Here is an 18182-nt window from a genome sequence, read left to right on the forward strand (position 1 = left end):
CAATTTTCAAAATAAAATAACTATACCAAGTGGGGTATCATGAAAGGGCTTTACCTGTACATCCTAAAACAGATTTTTATTTATTTTTAAGTATAATAGTTTTTGATTTATCGTGTAAATTATTGGAAAAAATACCTGAGTACGGAACCTTCAGTGCGCGAGTCTGACTCGCACTTGGCGGGTTTTTTAGTAACTAGATAAGTATAATTATTACGTGTGTGATAAGTATAATTATTAAGTGTCAGAACTCAGAAGTGCAAAAACTCAGCTGTCCTTATAGCAAACCACTTGCACTCGCAGCAAATCAACAAAAAGTTACCAAATAGCCCTAAATGTTACTTGTATGTATATATTATATTTTGATAATGGACTATTTCTATAATGGGAAATTAAGTATCTAATATCTAGGGTAATTATTAAGATTAAATGATATTCTTGCTCAAACGATACAAAGCGTATTTTCGAATATTTACCTAGGTACTGATAGTCCCTAACTATACAATGATAATAATATTAATAATGATATTATAATATTAATAATGATAATGATAATAATTATAGTAAAGTGTATTACAAATTCAAAGACTTAATTTTGTAACGGTTTTATATATTTAACAATAAAAATTGAATATCATGTTTTAAGGCAGTTTTATTTATTGTCAGTTACAATTTCGTTTTTTTAACCTAATTGTTACATTTAAATTGAACTCGAATAAAAAATCGTGTTTATTAAAATAATATTTGCGGAAATACTTGCAGAAAGGAGAAATGAAATATCTACAAATGACGGGTTGCTATTATACTCATTCGATTCCACAACTTTTATTGAACAACGAAATCCACCTGATATACAATGTTGAACTCTCATTCGGCTCACCCGACCGACAAAGCCTCGAGGCTAAAATCGAGTGTTATTTGGGTCTTAGCGTTCGCCTTTTCGCCGAGTTCAATTGATTCAGTGTGTGACCTTCCTTCCTAGGAAAAGCCGAACTGAGCAAGTATGTATATTATGTATAGGTCGGGCGGCCTAAGAATTCGTTTCCATTGATGATGAGTAAAGTGGAGACGTCTTTGAAGACGTCTCCACTTTACTAGACCAATCAGTTTATTGTTTTATGAAATTATCACGTCAAATAATCTATTGTTCCAGTATATGTAGTATATTACTGTATACAGCGTGTAGTGCAATATAATATATTGTATAACATCCTGTATACAGTAGGTACCTAACTAGTGGGTAGGTAACTATTGTTATAAAGTTTCATCATTCAAAGACAGCTCGGAAAACGCTTCCAATCCATTCTGATGGTTTTCCCCATTTTGCTGTTTTTCCCTATTTCCGTCCGCGCCGTGACCGTTCTCCCTGATGTGATCTCCCCATGTGAGGTTCAGGTCCTTCTTTATCCCGTCGTCGAGGGGCGGGATGAGGGATCGCGGCAGAAGGAATGTCGACAAGTTGAACAGGTCTAGGAAGACTTTGTAGCGATCACTGTAAAAAAAATGTTCTTAGTTACATTCCGAGGTCTATTTACAAATTTTTAGGGTTCCGTCATCCTCAAAAGGAAAAACGGAACCCTTATAGGATCACTTTGTTGTCTGTCTGTCTGTTAGTCCGTCCGTCCGTCCGTCCGTCCGTCCGTGTCTGTCAAGAAAACCTATAGGGTACTTCCCGTTGAACTAGAATTATAAAATTTGGCAGGTAGGTAGCTCTTATAGCACAAGTACGTAAAGGAATAAATACGAAAACCGTGAATTTGTAGTTATATCACAGAAAAAAAATATTCATATATGTGTTTTAATTTTCAAAGTAAGATAACTACCAAGTGGGGTATCATTATGAAAGGATTTTACTTGTACCTACAGGCTACATTCTAAAACCGATTTTTATTTATTTTTAAGCATAATAGTTTTTATCATGCTAAATATCGGAAAAATACCCGAGTACCCTCGGTGCGCGAGTCTGACTCGCACTTGGCCGGTTTTTTAAAAAACATATCGAAAATTGCGGAACTGGCAAGATTCGGACCTACGTCTTCTGGGTTCGCACTAAATGCCCCGACCGCTAGGCCAAGGTTCACTTGCTGCCTGTGCCGAAATTTGAGATAATAGATATTATCAGCTATACCAAATAAAGACTTTGTCGTAGACCTCGAGGACCTAACTTCTCAACCTTGATGCTGTACGGAATTGCATACCACTCATTACGTGGTACAGAAACACGTTGCATTCCAGGGACTGGCTATTACGGATAGGCTACTTTTGTCTTGGGAAATCCAAATTTCCCAAGGGATTTTTAGAAACCTAAATCCACGCGGGCGAAGCTGCGGGCATCAGCTAGTTATGTAATATTTTCACTCAGTACTGAAGCAACTGTTAATGCCATCTAGTAGCGACACTTTGCAGTTATCGAAACTACCCACAGTGGTAAATACTTAAATGAGTGCTTACCTAAGAGTCGAACGAAGATACTGATACCCGGAAGAACCGCCTGTACCGAGTTGCTGTGAGCCAATCATACGTTGAACCATTATCACGTGATTATCTGTGAAACACATGGAGAATATGTATTTTGTGGGTAGATTTAATTTATGAATTTGACATTTACATAGATTTTAAACAGCCTTATGCCTTGACGAATTAAAATTCCATTTTTATGTCCTCGACATCCCATCTACACGCACGAAACGTTTTGCGTCATCGTTCCTCATGCGCATGGCTAAGGTTTGGAATACCTACTCTTCCGCGATCTGAGTTGCCTACTAATCACAATCCTTAAATCTTATCTTTATCTTTAAAACAAGAGTGAATAGGCATCTTCTAGGTAAACGCATCCCATCTAAGGCCACATCATCACTTTCCATTAGGTGTGATTGTGGTCAAGCGCAAGCGCAATTCTATAATGAATACAAAATAAAATTAAATAAAGTTGCCAAAACTTCTGATGGGCAAAATTAACTATCATTCTCTTTGTGCAATATAAACGCAGTCTCAAATTTTTGGGGAATCGTTACACCTATGTAACTCATTTCTAATTCGAACCGCTAGGATATGGAACGCCCTGCTGACATCAGTTTTCTGCTCCAATTTTAATATAAGTCAAGAGTGAATAGGCATCTTCTAGGCAGGCATGCTCCATCTTAGGCTGCATCATCACTTGCCAGCAGTTCTGATTGCAGCCATGCGCTAGTCTATAAATTAAAAAAAAAATTGACCTGCTGAGGTGTGATGGTATACTCACAGCGCCACTTGGTGATGAGACTGTCCATGTCCATGAGCAGCGTGAGCAGCTGATGCGGCTGGGAGAAGCGCGGCTCGTCGCGGTAGAACGTGATCATGATCGCACCTTGCAGCGCTCGGTGCGACAATCTAGAACAGATTAAATCGATTTTCAGACATTTGATCGGATCGGAAGGCGGGCTGTTCGACTCTTGGACGATCCCAAACGAACTGGCTCGTTAAAAAGCCTCGAGCACCGCAGCGACGTTAGCTCTCTTTGCTTGTTTTATCGCCTTTATAATGGGGAGTGCCAAGTGCTCTGAAGAGCTGATTGATCTCATTCCACCCTCCTTTTTCTACAACCGCACCGTACGCCACCGCAAGCAATTTCACTCTCACCACCTGAGTGCCCGTTGTGCCAGACTTTTTTTTCCACACACATACAAACTGTGGAATCAACTCCCATAGGCGGTGTTCCTACTAGATTATTGAGGTTATTCAAGGGCGGACCAACAAATCCCTGAAAGACCGGCAACGCATCGGTGGTACCTCTGGTGCTGCAAATGTTTATGGGCGGCGGTAATCAGGAATCACTTAACATCAGGTGACCCGCCCGCTTGTTTCTAAAAATCTGGTTAAGTGCGTGTCAGACTCGCACGCGAAAGGTTCTGTACCATCACATTTACAAGAAACAACACATAATTTTTATTCTATTTTCATGGCAGCCATTTTGGAATCCGCCATCTTGGTTTTCGGCTTACTAGGTTCTTTGCTTTCATGTCATCCAACGTGAATTGTCTTTCAGCGAAAAGGTCATTCTGATAGGCACCCACACTCGTCCTTACCGTCTCTCTCCCCGGGAGCGTAGGGCGTCGTGCACAGCGGGGTCGAAGATGGAGCGGTACGTCTCCCGACGATTCTCTGCGTCCTGCAAGCGATGACGACGCACCGTCTCGTTTGGTTCCAGCTGGAAGTATTGAAGTAAGACTTGTTAAAGTACAAGTGTAAATTAAAAATTTATAACACCCCCGACGATCCAAAGTATTTGAGTTTTCCAAAACATCATTTTCAAATATACATCGATGAAATAATTATATGTATTTAGGCAACGTCCATCTTGACAGCTTGACATTTGTCAATTGACATAATATTATGAACCTAACGGTTATCTAACCTTCTTTTCTACAAGAAAACTAGAAAAGAGCTGATAACTCTTAAACGGCTGAACCAATTTTTTTAGATTATAGCTAAGAACACTCTCGATCAAGCCACCTTTCAAACAAAAAAAACTAAATTAAAATCGGTTCATTCGTTTAGGCGCTACGACGCCACAGACAGATACACAGATACACAGATACACAGACACACACGTCAAACTTATAACACCCCTCTTTTTGGGTCGGGGGTTAATAACACCCCTCTTTTTGGGTCGGGGGTTAAAAAGTGGCAACCTCCCTGGCGCAGTGGTAAGCGCTGGTCTTATTAGTGGGAGGTCCCGGGTTCGATTCCCGGCAGGGGTTTGGGATTTTGTAATTTCTAAATCTCTGATCTGGTCTGGTGGGAGGCTTCGGCCGTGGCTAGTCACCCTATTAGCAAAGCCGTGCCGCCAAGCGATTTAGCGGGGTATGGCGGGGTAACTAGCATACCCCTTTTAGGTTAGCTCGCTTCCATTTTAGACTGCATCATCACTTGCCACCAGAATGCGGTCAAAGGCTAACTTGTATCCTTGTATCTGCATAAAAAAAAATTTTAGGTGTGTAGGATAGGTTCGAAACTAGTCGAGCATATTCCGACTAACACATGAGTTCAGCTGACAGACATTTACATAAATCTTACCATAGCTTCATCAATGGCTTCTGTGATCATTTTGTCAACCGCTGCCTGGAATTTGCCCCAGAAGTCAAACCCGTGGGTTATTAGTCCCGGCGTGCGCTCCAACCACCGCTCTATCAAGGCTAAGAGGGCAGGCTCCTCTTCGGATCTGAAATTTAAAAAAAATACAGTGCGTGGTTGAAGAAACTAAACGCGCTCGGAATTCCATTTTTGCAAATGTGTACGCAAAAGGTTTTCTATGATATCATGTAGGTAGTAAAAAATTGAGCTTTTAACCTACCTATTGTATGTACTTGTTAATTTGAAACATCTCGGTAAAGATAGCGGCTGCACTGTTTGGCGGCTATTTTTTTAAATACCTACGGATCGAAGTGGCGCGAACATTACTTTTCTCCGAAAAAAGATCTGAAATTATTTAAGCTTTTGCTATGAGCACTTTAGGTGCGCGTAATACAAATAATTTAATATCAATATGATGTAAGTGCACATTGTACAAATAAAGTTAAACAATGTAAAACCCAACTGCGATTGTCTTAATAAATTCAATTTTTTTCGTATAAAATATAACCTATGTCACCCGGACCCTTACAACGAATCAATTGACACCTCATTCATCCAAATCGGCCCAGTAGTTTAGGCACTACGGTGAAACACACAGAATCTGGATACAAACATACACAGACTGCTAAAATCATTACCCTTCCTTTTGGCTTTGTCGCAGTCGGGTAAAAACATATCTCGCAAGCTTGTGTGTTTGATATTTAGCTGGCCTGCGAACACTATAATGTGGCAACTTCAGATTGGACTTTTGCGCGCTTAATGCCTATTTTGCTGCAGTAGCTAGGTATAACTTACCAATTACAATTCGGGTATCTTTAAAACAAGAGTAATAGGCACCTTCTAGGTAAACGCGTCTCATCTTAGACCACATCATCACTTTCCATCAGGTGTGATTATGGTCAAGCGCTTGCCTATAGTGAATAAAAAAAAACTTACTTATGTAGAGAGTCCATAGCTTCTGGATCGTCTCCAAATACAGTTTGGTAGTTCTGGTTGTATTTTACCCGTAACGCTTGCTTCAGGCCCAACTGAAAAGATTATTAATTTAAGTGGTCAAATCAAAGCTTCTGATAAAATTTGGAGCAGATAAATGCAATCTCGATAAAATGATGATGATGATGATGATCTCGCTTTATGTCACTTCTTTAACGGTGAAGGAAAACATCGCGAGGAAACCTGCATGCCTGAGAGTTCTCCATAATGTTCTCATAGGTGTGTGAAGTCTGCCAATCCGTATTTGGCCAGCGTGGTAGATCATGGCCAAAATCTTTCTCATTCTGAGAGGAGACCCGTGGTCTGTAGTGAGCTGACGATGGGTTGATCATGATAGCAAGTTGCAACTATGAATTATAATATGAATATGTACACCTATCTAATGAAATTCAATTCTACCCGCGTGACAAAAGGGCTGGCTCATTTTTTGGGCAACGGATCAACCTGGCTGTCCAGCGCGGAAATGCAGCCAGTATTCTTGGCACCATTCCACGTATAGGCATGATATGTACTGTAGCGGTTGCCACATTCGCAAGAAGATGTCGCTTCTAAACTCAATCAATCAACAACGCTCGAAACACGAACCCCAGCCTAATAACTCACGACTTACGCCTAGATGGCAGCACGGGTAGCTTGATTGGAATACAAGGAGAAACACGCAACTTCCAATCGCATTGACAGAGCGTTTACCAGATTGCACTATATATAGGAGTTTCGACGCACTACCGTCGGCCCAGCTGGCGCTACCGAGCACAACACCGCTCGGTTGGGAAATTTCCCTATTGGTACGGTCGAGCACACAGACACCGCTCCCGTACAGTACATTAATTAGATAAGGCTAGTTGTAATATTTAAGTTGAAAAAAAAGGCATTCTACCTTGTTTTCCAAAAGCCGGAACTGTAAGCTCTGGAATCCGGAAGCGGGGCGGAGGTAGTGCCTGAAGTCCATGAAGTCCAGTGGTGTCATGGTTTCAAGGATCATCACTTGGTCTACTAGAAGCTGGATTGGAAAAACTAAAATATTAACTGTTTAAGGGTACCCTCTAACTTTATAAGAGTGGTGATGGATTTTATTTATTACTAGCTGTGCCCACGACTTCGTTCGCGTGGAATAGTGACTTTTCGGGCAGCATATTTTTTCTGATTCTGCCGTGATTCTTTAAATTGACATAACTTTTTTATTTATGAACCGATTGACAAGAAATAAACACTAAATGTTAAGTGAAGCTTACTACAATATATTAGTGAAAACCGTATCTAAATCGAATAAGCCGTTTCTGATATTAGCGTGCACAAACAAACAGACAAACAGACAAAAAAAAATTACAATTTCGGGTTCGGCATCGGCTTTTCTACAATTTTATTATATGTATATAGATTACTAGAGGATGCCAGTGACGTCGTCCGCGTGGATTTAGGTTTTAAAGATCCCGTGGTAACTGTTTGATTTTCCGGGATAAAAATTTGCCTATGTCAATTACAAGGACGCAAGCTGCTTCGGTACCAAATTTCATACAAATCGGTTAAGCGGCTGGGTTTTTAGGAATCCCGTGAGTTGAGAAGAGTTCCCCTCTTTGATTTTCCAGGATAAAAAGTAGCCTATGTCCGTCGTCCCTGGGATATAAGCTAACCCTGTACCAAACGTTAGAATCGGTTAAACGGTTGGGCCGTGAAAAGGTAGCAGACAGACAGACAGACATACTTTCGCATTTATAATATTAATATAATATAATAAACGTATATTATAGTTTAATAGTATAGTAATATACCTAGTGTATAGAAAGTGAATTGGTAGAATGTTGTGTCTAGCTAGGTAATGTAAACTTAAAATGCTGACATTAAAATAAATGAACGTTATATTATGGCAGTTTACTCCGAAATGAGTCAATAATATTATGATGGTACATAGTCCACTCTGATTTAGGCAAACGTAAAAAGATTTCTGCTGAGTTCTTAGTAACAACTTACGTACGTACCTACCTACCTATATAGCTAATTCATAAACACTCTACCTTGTTGTTTACTCCGTACCCTTGCTAATTGCTTGTCCTTGTGAAAACCTATTAAGCCACACTATGTAATATGTTTTTGTCATGTCATATTATCATAGCATCAAAACATGAGAGCAGTCAGTCAGCATACCTACGTCACTAGTATTTTCGATAAAAGTGATGGAACGCGCCCGGGTCGAATGTCAGGGCTCTTAGAAGTTAATTTATCACTTTATCGGGCCTATGCGTAATTTAATATCAAAACAATGTGATACGTGCGCTTAAATATGATAAATAATTAATTTGTTCAATCACTTTTAGGTATTATTTTATGTGTAAAGTTTGAATTGGCGCTCAACTCGATTTGATGAAAGCAATCCAAGGTTTTTTCAAGGTAAGTTTTTTTTTTCACAATTAGGATGAGACAGTTTACAGTTAGACCTTAAAAAAGCGGCGATATCCTCGGTCTCCTATATAAATGAGAGGGAGATGAGATTGACTCCAGCTTTCGATCCGGGGAACCTCCAACTTTTCGGAGTTATGCGCGTTTAGTCAAAATATCATTATGTTTAACGTAATATTGTTAATAGGAGTATTAAGGGAAATATTGTAAGGAAGCCTGCGGCTGCATGCCCAGAGAGAAGAGTAGGCGGACGCCTCAACCACTCTACCACCGCTTCAAGTATCCTCATTTACACGTTGTCTCTTCGTTTCTACTTCGAAGCGCTAGGATATGACATCAGTTTTCTCCTCCACTTTTAAATATTACATTGCATAGGTACCTTCAAGGTACGTAGTTAGGTACCTAAGTCAATAGGCATATTCTAGACTAGCTGTGCCCGCGACTTCGTTCGCGTGGAATAGTGACTTTTCGGGCAGCGTGATTCTTTAAATTGACATAACTTTTTTATTTATGAACCGATTGACATGAAATAAACACTAAATGTTAAGTGAAGCTTACTTAAATATATTAGTGAAAACCGTATCTAAATCGAATAAGCCGTTTCTGATATTAGCGTGCACAAACACACAGACAAACAGACAAACAGACAAAAAAAAATTGATTACAATTTCGGGTTCGGCATCGATATAATAACAACCCCTGCTACTTTTTTTTATATATTTCCATTGTACAGACACCACTTTTCTACAATTTTATTATATGTACTTATAGATAAGCGCGCTCCAACTTAAAACCTGTTTCATCACTTACCAGCAGGTCTGTTCTCAGCCCAGCGTTATCCGTACTTACGATTATAAATGCGAAAGTGTGTCTGTCTGTCTGTCTGCTAGCTTTTCACGGCCCAACAGTTTAACCGACTTTGATGAAATCGTTCCAACAAATGAATCCCGGGTATGGACATAAGGTAGGCTACTTTTTATCTCAGCAAAGCAAAGAGTTTCCACGGGATTCTTAAAGACAAAGGCAACGTTTTATTCCGGAAACGAAAAGAGTTCCCACGGGATATTATAAAAACCTAAATCCACGCGGACGAAGTCGCGGGCATCATTTAGTAATCTATCGATTTAAAAAAATGTTCTCTTTACCTTAAGAATAAGCACGATTCTGTTGAGCCTCTTCAGAATCTCCATGGTGTGGCTCTCGTCCAGTCCTTCCACGTCCAGCAAACACCGCACGGAGTCCACCTCGAAGATTATCTGTTTGAACCAGAGCTCGTATGCTGAAACAATGGCGATTTATTCATATAAGTCATTTTTCGACTTGAGAAAGGATCTATATTATGTACCTACCTATTATAGATGGATTTAAAGAATCTATAGGTATTTTTATAACATCCCTATGGACATGTGAATAATTATTAAAAACTATGTAATTCTATTTTTTCTTAGCTCAAAAATTCCTATGCATGCTAGAAAAGTAGGTACGTATAGAAAAACCCAGCTAAGTGCGAGTCAGACTCGCGCACCGAGGATTCCGTACGTACCTATTCGGGTATTTTTTCCGACATTTTACACAGTAAATCAAAAACTATTAAGCAAAAAATAAATAAAAATCTGTTTTAGAATGTTCAGGTTAGTCTTTTTTTATAGTTATTGTATTTGGTATAGTTATCGCACTTTGAAAATTTAAAATACTAATTGTTTATTTTTGTTCATTAACACTTTATTTTGTGATATTGTAACCACAAATTCAGGGTTTTCAGATTTTTCCCTTTTCGGTACTTGTACTTGCTACAAGGCCTACCTACCTGCCTTTCATGATTCTAGGTCAACGGGAAGTACCTACGTACCCTATATACTTATAGCTATTCTTGACAGACACGACAGACAACAAAGTGATCCTATAAGGATTTCATTGTTTCTTTTGAGGTACGGTACCCTAAAAATGTAACCCACCTTGATGTGTCACTATGAACAGATGCTCATCGTGGACTGGCTTGGAAGACTCAGCGCTGAGCATCCTCTGAGCGCTGAGCAATTTGTCCAGCATCAGGTATTCTCCGTAGAGCATTCCCGCCTCGTTGCCCAGGTGATCGCCATCCTGAGCTGGGTCATCTGTCACCGACCTGTAAAATCACATTAATAATAATCACTAGGTAGTAGGTACCCATATTATAGATGCGAAAGTGTTTGTTCGTTTGTTCTTCAATCACGTCGCAACGGGGCAACGTGGTTCGTAGCATGGATATAGTCAAATACGTGGAGAATGACATAAGTAGGCTACGTTTTAACCCGGAAAATCAAAGAGTTTCCATGGGATTTTAAAAACCAAATCCACGCGGATGAAGTCGCGGGCATCAGCTTGTCTAAATATTATTTCATTGAATTAACCATAGGTTTAGAAATCGTAAGTCTATGGAATTAACTATCAAACACAGCTCAAACTACTGGACAGATCTTTTTTATTTTTTTTATGGCAAATATGGCATTATAAGCAAACTAGGGATTCTAAGAAAACCTTAATTCACCCGGACGAAGTCAATGGTCAGAACGATGAAAGTTCAACAGATCGCTTATTTTAGGGTTCCGTACCTGAAAAGGAAAAACGGAACCCTTATAGGATCACTTTGTTGTCTATCTGTCTGTCTGTCTGTCCGTCGTGTCTGTCAAGAAACCTATAGGGTACTTCCCGTTGACCTAGAATCATGAAATTCGGCAGGTAGGTAGGTCTTATAGCACAAGTACAGGAATAAGTCTGAAAACCGCGAATTTGTGGTTACATCGTTTAAAAAAATTAAAATATGTTTCAATTTTCAAAGTGAGATAACTATACCAAGTGGCGGGGTATCATATGAAAGGGCTTTACATATACATTCTAAAACAGATTTTTATGTAACTATGATAGTTTTTGATTTATTGTGTAAAATGTTGGAAAAAATACCCGAGTACGGAACCCTCAGTGCGCGAGTCTCACTCGCACTTGGCCAGTTTTTTTTCTTATTTATCTTGTCTTATGGAACCGGGTTGATACTTACCTATTACTAAAAATGTTAGGTACTTACAATGATAACACTCTATAACTGGTTTTTACACCGGCTCAGACAAGTTTGATAAAGAAAGGTACATCGTCTGCCCAATTATTATCGCCTAATTTACGTTATGGACTAAGAGCCAGCGCGTGCTAGACCTTCGTTATTTTATAAAAGCTGAAAACTCTGCGTGTTGTGAATTGTACCCAACACAGGGAGGAATCAGCGACAATGAAGTTTGAATCATAACAGGGGAAAAAGGTGTAATAAATCTTCATGAAATTATAAAACGTAATTTTTTATATTTTGTGTGGAATAGTGTTAGAAATCACTTCATGCATTGCCATACATCTAGTGTCGTGCCAACCCTCTGCCAGACACCCTGAAACATCTTTGTTAATCCTGTTATCTCCCAAAGCCACCATCATCCAAACTTCACTTCGCTGATCGTTGTTCCCTGTGCTGAGTAGGTACGCAGAGAAACAGCTTTTATATAATAACAAATGTAAGGTTACTTTTAAAAATTGATTTGAATTGTCAACAATGATATAAAATTATTAATTTATCTAATGCAGGTAGTTTGATAAAATCGATATTTGGCTCATTCGATGTCATACAATCTGTTGCTAGGAGGCCAACAAGATTGAACTTGCATAAATACGGGTGTTTCGAAGGTTTTAGTTCAGTCTCCTTTCGAGATTCGGAGCGATATCGCATATTTTCGGTATTTGGATTGTGAACTGAATAATTAGATGTTGTGATAGCAATCACGCTCTAATTAAATTATTTATTTTGGCATTAGTTTGTTTAGATTAAAACTCTCGGATAACCTCTACACATTGAACCTGATGTTTTTTGTGTTGGTTTGAGAGGACATTCCAATAATTTGATAAAAATATTTAAATAATACCTGCTTTTCTGAGTGACGCCAATAATTCAGAAGCGGGACGTGTCTCACCTTGCCTTAATTTCGCTTTGGTACCTTTTTGTAAACAACCCACATTTGATTAAAATTTTTATTGAGTTTGATTTGGTGATTAAATTTTTTAGTTTTTTTAAAGAATTTAATCTTTTGTGAAGTGAAAAGTAACTTGCAGTAAGTAATTCAGATTTCGTGTACATCGAATGAGAGGTTAGTCGTTTGGATGTATTATTGATTTGATATTAAAACTGATAGTTCGGCAGTTCATGGATAGGTTTTAATGATTTGACGGAGGGCAGGATAGCCCATGATTTGGATTTGACTTAGGGCAGGGAAGCCCGCGACTGACATGACAAGATTGATTAGAAACACGAGGACGTGTTAAATTCAGGACGGCCGAACTGTAAGGTTACTTTTAAAAATTGATTTGAATTGTCAACAATGATATAAAATTATTAATTTATCTAATGCAGGTAGTTTGATAAAATCGATATTTGGCTCATTCGATGTCATACAATCTGTTGCTAGGAGGCCAACAAGATTGAACTTGCATAAATACGGGTGTTTCGAAGGTTTTAGTTCAGTCTCCTTTCGAGATTCGGAGCGATATCGCATATTTTCGGTATTTGGATTGTGAACTGAATAATTAGATGTTGTGATAGCAATCACGCTCTAATTAAATTATTTATTTTGGCATTAGTTTGTTTAGATTAAAACTCTCGGATAACCTCTACACATTGAACCTGATGTTTTTTGTGTTGGTTTGAGAGGACATTCCAATAATTCGATAAAAATATTTAAATAATACCTGCTTTTCTGAGTGACGCCAATACAAAGGACTGGCATTCGATGGCTCTTTCGCTATTATGTATTAACTGTGATTTAGAGATGCGCAAAGTAGTGTCTAAAACCTTTTTGGATGCGCTTGCATAACGTTTTATTATTATTAGTCAATATATAACTTCGTAAGTAATACGTGGATTGAAAAATTTGAAATCAATATACCTTGTACCTACCTTGGTTAGGTAGGTACTTACCTATTTACGTATAATATTTTTCAGTAAGTAAGTATAGGTATAAAACTGAAGTTTGGTCTAAAAACTTAGATTTTTGAATTTTTCTCTTTTAAGTGGTTAAGCTTTTAGTGTCGAAAAATTAAATTCAAATATCTCTACCTAAGTATCCTACTTACCTATTAAATGTTAATAGACTTAGTAATGCACACTTAGGCACAGCTACTTATTGACTTAACTTACCAGTGGTAAGTTACCACAGGTAAGTAATCCACACCTACATCTGATCGGAGTAGTGTTATTATTAAGTATCAAGTTATTGTTCATTATATTTAAGTACTAGCTGATGCCCGCAGCTTCGCTCGCGTGGATTGGTCAGATCCCCTGCAGCATCAGGATTGAGGAGTTGGACTCCAAATTTTTTATGAAACAATGTCGCAAAGTTCCTCTATCGATTAAAAAAGAAATGACGCAAATCGGTTCAGAAATCTCGGAGATTTCGGTGTACATAGGTAGAAAAACACAACTCCCTTTTTAAAAGTCGGTTAAAAAAGTAGCCTATTTTACGCCCTGGTCAATCCTCTACTTGCCTGTGAAAGTCCCGTCAAAATCGGTTCAGCCGTTCCCAAGATTAGCCTTTTCAAACAGACAGACAGACAGACAGACAGACAATAATTTCAAAAACGTGTGATTCAGTTATGGTATCGTTCAAATAACCATATGACCTTAATATGTGGTAGTTATTTCGAAATTACAGACAGACACTCCAATTTTATTTATTAGTATAGTATATAGATACTTTGTGGAGGTTGCTAAAGTACTCGTAGATAGTAATCTATTGAATTACTAGGTACCTACATAAGACCTGCTTTTTCTCTGTGGGCGGATCGGTACTTACTTACCTAAGTAATTAAATTAGTCGCTTTCTAATCAATCAATCTTGCCTGTCTTCCGGCTATTTCAGTAGAACCTGCTTTCAACTTGATACGTGATAGTACTTTTCATAGGTACAGTTCACGACAGGTCGACATGGCAAACGGGGTATGAGGCGGGGGGACGCCTTGTACACCCGCACGTTACCCACGCTAACCCGCACGGATTATCGGGAGCTGTACGGGTGTGTGATGTCCCCAACCCGATTGCCATGTCGACCTGTCGCCTACTATAGGTATAATGTTGCAATGGATCAGCCTGACTGTTCTGCGCGGAAGTGCAGCTAATCTTTTAATCAGTATTCTTGGCATCATTCCACTTGGGCATGATTTTTTTTTGAAAAAAGAATATTAGCCATGTTAAATGACTAATATTCCCCTTTCCTCTCCAACTAAGCGTCAGGCTTGTGCTAGGAGTAGGTACGACAATAGTGCAACGGGCGGGGTTTGAACCGTCGACCTTTCGGTTTTCAGTCCACTCCTTTTACCGGTTGAGCTATTGAGGCTCTTTATTATTGTAAGTATCATCATCATGATCAACCCATGACCGGCTCACTACTGAGCACGGGTGTCCTCTCATAATGGGAACTGGGAAGGGTTTTGGCCATAATCTACTACGCTAGCCAAATAGGTACGGTTTGGCAGATTTCACACACCTGTAAGATCATTATGGAGAACTCTCAGGCATGCAGCAGGTTTCCTCGCGATGATTTCCTTCACCGTTAAAGCAAATGATTTTTAATAACTTAAAACACATATAAAGCGTAATTTTTACGAAATTAGTTTCACGACATTAATTTCATTATCAATTGCACGTACAATTCGCTCCGTCGCAATTCCGCTTAGCTCCGAAGTGTTCGAGGTGCGGGCCTAGGATCGAATCCCCGACCTCCGATTAGGAGGCGGTCGTCCTAATCACGAGAATATCACAGCTTTTTTAAGTATACTTAAGTTAAGCCAAAGTTAAGTTTAGTTTTTGGCTTCATGTATCATTGTTATAAGTAGGTAATTGTTATATTTTCAATGAAATAAATTTAAAAAGGTAGTTGGTTTTTAAATATATATAATTTAATCATATAATAGTACCTACATATATTCATCACTAGCGACTCGCCCCAGCTTTTCACAGTGTACGGGTGTTTAAAATAAAATATACCTTGGTGAAAGAATTTTCAAAATCGGTTTAGTAGTTCCAGAGATTACCTTCTACAAACAAACTTACAATCTTTACCTTATTATAATTTTAGTATAGATCAAAGTAGTGATTCAGGGTTACGTTCACGAAGGAATGGATGCATGGATTATTCACTGGTAGAGATCTCTTATAGAGATATTAAGTGCTTCCCTGTCCACTTTTTCTTTATTTTTATTTTTATTAACACAACTTTCTGGTACAAATAAAAACCTCTAAATAATAAGGCTCTAGCAGGTAAAATTTTAACCTGTCTACCTGCCTATCGAAAAGTAGGGAAAAAATATTTAGGTAGATCCTTGATTGTGGATTTATGGGATAGGTACGTTTAAAAATATTGTTGGCTTAGGTAGGTACTTATTTTGCTATTCATTGAGGCCGTCGTACCTAAAAGTTCTATGATGAAAAAAAAACCGGCCAAGTGCGAGTCAGACTCGCGCACTGAGGGTTCCGTACTCGGGTATTTTTTCCAACATTTTGCACGATAAATCAAAAACTATTATGCATAAAAATAAATAAAAATCTGTTTTAGAATGTACAGGTACAGCCCTTTCATATGATACCCCACTTGGTATAATCTTACTTTGAAAATTGAAACACATTATAATTTTTTTTTAAATGATGTAACCACAAATTCGCGGTTTTCAGATTTATTCCTGCCTTTGTACTACCTACCTGCCAAATTTCATGATTCTAGGACAACGGGAAGTACAGTACTCTATAGGTTTCTTGACAGACAGACAGACAGACAACAAAGTGATCCTATAAGGGTTCCGTTTTTCGTTTTGAGGTGCGGAACCCTAAAAATGTGAAAAAATGAAAAATCCTTTTTTTGCAGTCCGTTAAAAAAACTTTTATTTTGTTCTGCATATTTTTTTACTAAGTATAAGTATTTAGGTAGCTAAATACTTACGCTTAAAATAAACAAACCATAAATAAAAATTGAACTCACCGCATAGGGCAGGCCATTTTTTTTAATAAAAATAAATCCTTTGAAACCTCCTACTAAAAATTCCAAAGTTAAGTCAATAAAATTCCAAATTCAAAAATCCACACGCGGTAACTCACAAGACGCGCACACACTTGCCGCGTATTTTCTTAACACTAAAATGATTTACCCGCGCGATTCGTCACATTCCACGGTACCGAAGTCTAACAATCATACAGAGCCTCAATAGCTCAACGGTTGAGGAGCGGACTGAATTCCGATAGGTCGGCGGTTCAAACCCCACCCGTTGCACTATTGTCGTACCTACTCCTAACACAGCTTTGCGCTTAGTTGGAGGGGAAAGGGGAATATTAGTCATGATTAGCATGGCTAATAATCTTTTTTTAAAAAAAAAAAGAAAAAAAAAAGCGTTTTTTTTAAATCTAATATTTTTAAGGGCCTTAGAGCGTTCTGTAATATGAAACAGAGCTTTTGGGACGAGCTGGTTAGGACCAGTACATACAGAGTAAAGTAGAGTCAAGTATTTTAAACTAGCTGATGCCCGCGACTTCGTCTACGTGGATCTAGGTTTTTCAATATCCCGAGGGAACTCTTTGATTTTCAGGGATAAAAAATAGCCTATGTGCTAATCCAGGATATTATATATTTTTATTCCAAATTTCACCAAATCCGTCAAGTAGTTTTGCGTGAAGGAGTAACAAACACAATAACTTTCGCCTTTGTAAAAGTGTGAAGTGTGATAACAGTTTATGGTAGACTAGCTGATGCCCGCGACTTCGTTCGCGTGGATGTGGGTTTTTTTTAAATTCCGGTGGGAACTCTTTGATTTTCCGGGACAAAAAGTAGCCTATGTGCTAATCCAGGGTATAATCTATCTCCATTCTAAATTTCAGCTCAATCCGTCAGTAGTTTTTGCGTAAAGGAGTAACAAACATACATACACACACACACACACATACAAACTTTCTCCTTTATAATATTAGTGTGATGACATACGGTTAAAACTGATTGTCTTCATCAAAATTTTAATGACTTTTATCGCCTTCTGTCACGCTACGTTACATCACAACAGAACACAGTAACTAGTTAGTGCATATTTGCGTCTTCACAAGTTTAGAATCGAAGCTGGGTTTACCCAGATTCAAAACCATAATCATTTTATTTTTCCTATGATAAACGCGATTTGGAATCTCACATCAAGAGCTCTGTACTATCACTACAACGCGACCATACAAGAAGATTCTAGGTCAACTGGAAGTACTCTATAAGTTTTGATTCCCTTGATATGATGGGTGACATACGACAGACAGACAACGAAGGGATCCTATAAGGGCCCCTTTGTTTCTTTGAAAATATGGAATCCCAAAAACGACGATTATTGCAGAAGTATTTCGTAATTATAATTTTATTTTACTCTAGCATGTAGCACACTCCCATAAAAAAGCGAGTTAGAGGGCCTCAACCCTCAATGCCTCTCGTTCGCTTGCGCCATTGCGTCAATGTTACACTCATTGTCCCTCTGTACGATAGCTAAACTGTAATTTACGACGGCACACTCCATCGGTTTCGTGGATTTCGTCAGCCATTTCTTGCCATGTGAGACCCACTCTCACAAACTACTGTTATGGATGAATGTAATTTAATCTACGT

At 38.5% G+C, this 18182-nt stretch overlaps 1 protein-coding gene across 1 annotated transcript; it reads right to left on the bottom strand.

Moving 5' to 3' along the window:
* Positions 1–631: 631 nt before the first annotated feature.
* LOC123876313 (tryptophan 2,3-dioxygenase) lies at positions 632–16698 on the bottom strand. The gene is made up of 10 exons (XM_045922535.1): positions 16536–16698; positions 10452–10621; positions 9642–9775; positions 6980–7102; positions 6046–6137; positions 5053–5197; positions 4062–4183; positions 3239–3366; positions 2449–2542; positions 632–1489 (listed from the first exon to the last, which is right to left on the bottom strand). Exons 1-10 carry the CDS (start codon positions 16550–16552, stop codon positions 1252–1254), a joined length of 1263 nt encoding a protein of 420 aa, XP_045778491.1. The 5' UTR covers positions 16553–16698; the 3' UTR covers positions 632–1251.
* Positions 16699–18182: the final 1484 nt, after the last annotated feature.

The sequence above is a fragment of the Maniola jurtina genome, chromosome 21 (genome assembly GCF_905333055.1).
Source record: "Maniola jurtina chromosome 21, ilManJurt1.1, whole genome shotgun sequence".
Taxonomy (NCBI): Eukaryota; Metazoa; Arthropoda; class Insecta; order Lepidoptera; family Nymphalidae; genus Maniola; species Maniola jurtina.

What these genes read in the sequence shown, in the direction of transcription:
- LOC123876313 (XM_045922535.1), bottom strand. An exon ending in TCTCATCACCAAGTGGCGCT is followed by an intron (nt 2,543 to 3,238) that starts GTGAGTATACCA and finishes TGTGTTTCACAG; the next exon opens with ATAATCACGTGATAATGGTT. An exon ending in TATCTTCGTTCGACTCTTAG is followed by an intron (nt 1,490 to 2,448) that starts GTAAGCACTCAT and finishes TTTTTTTTACAG; the next exon opens with TGATCGCTACAAAGTCTTCC.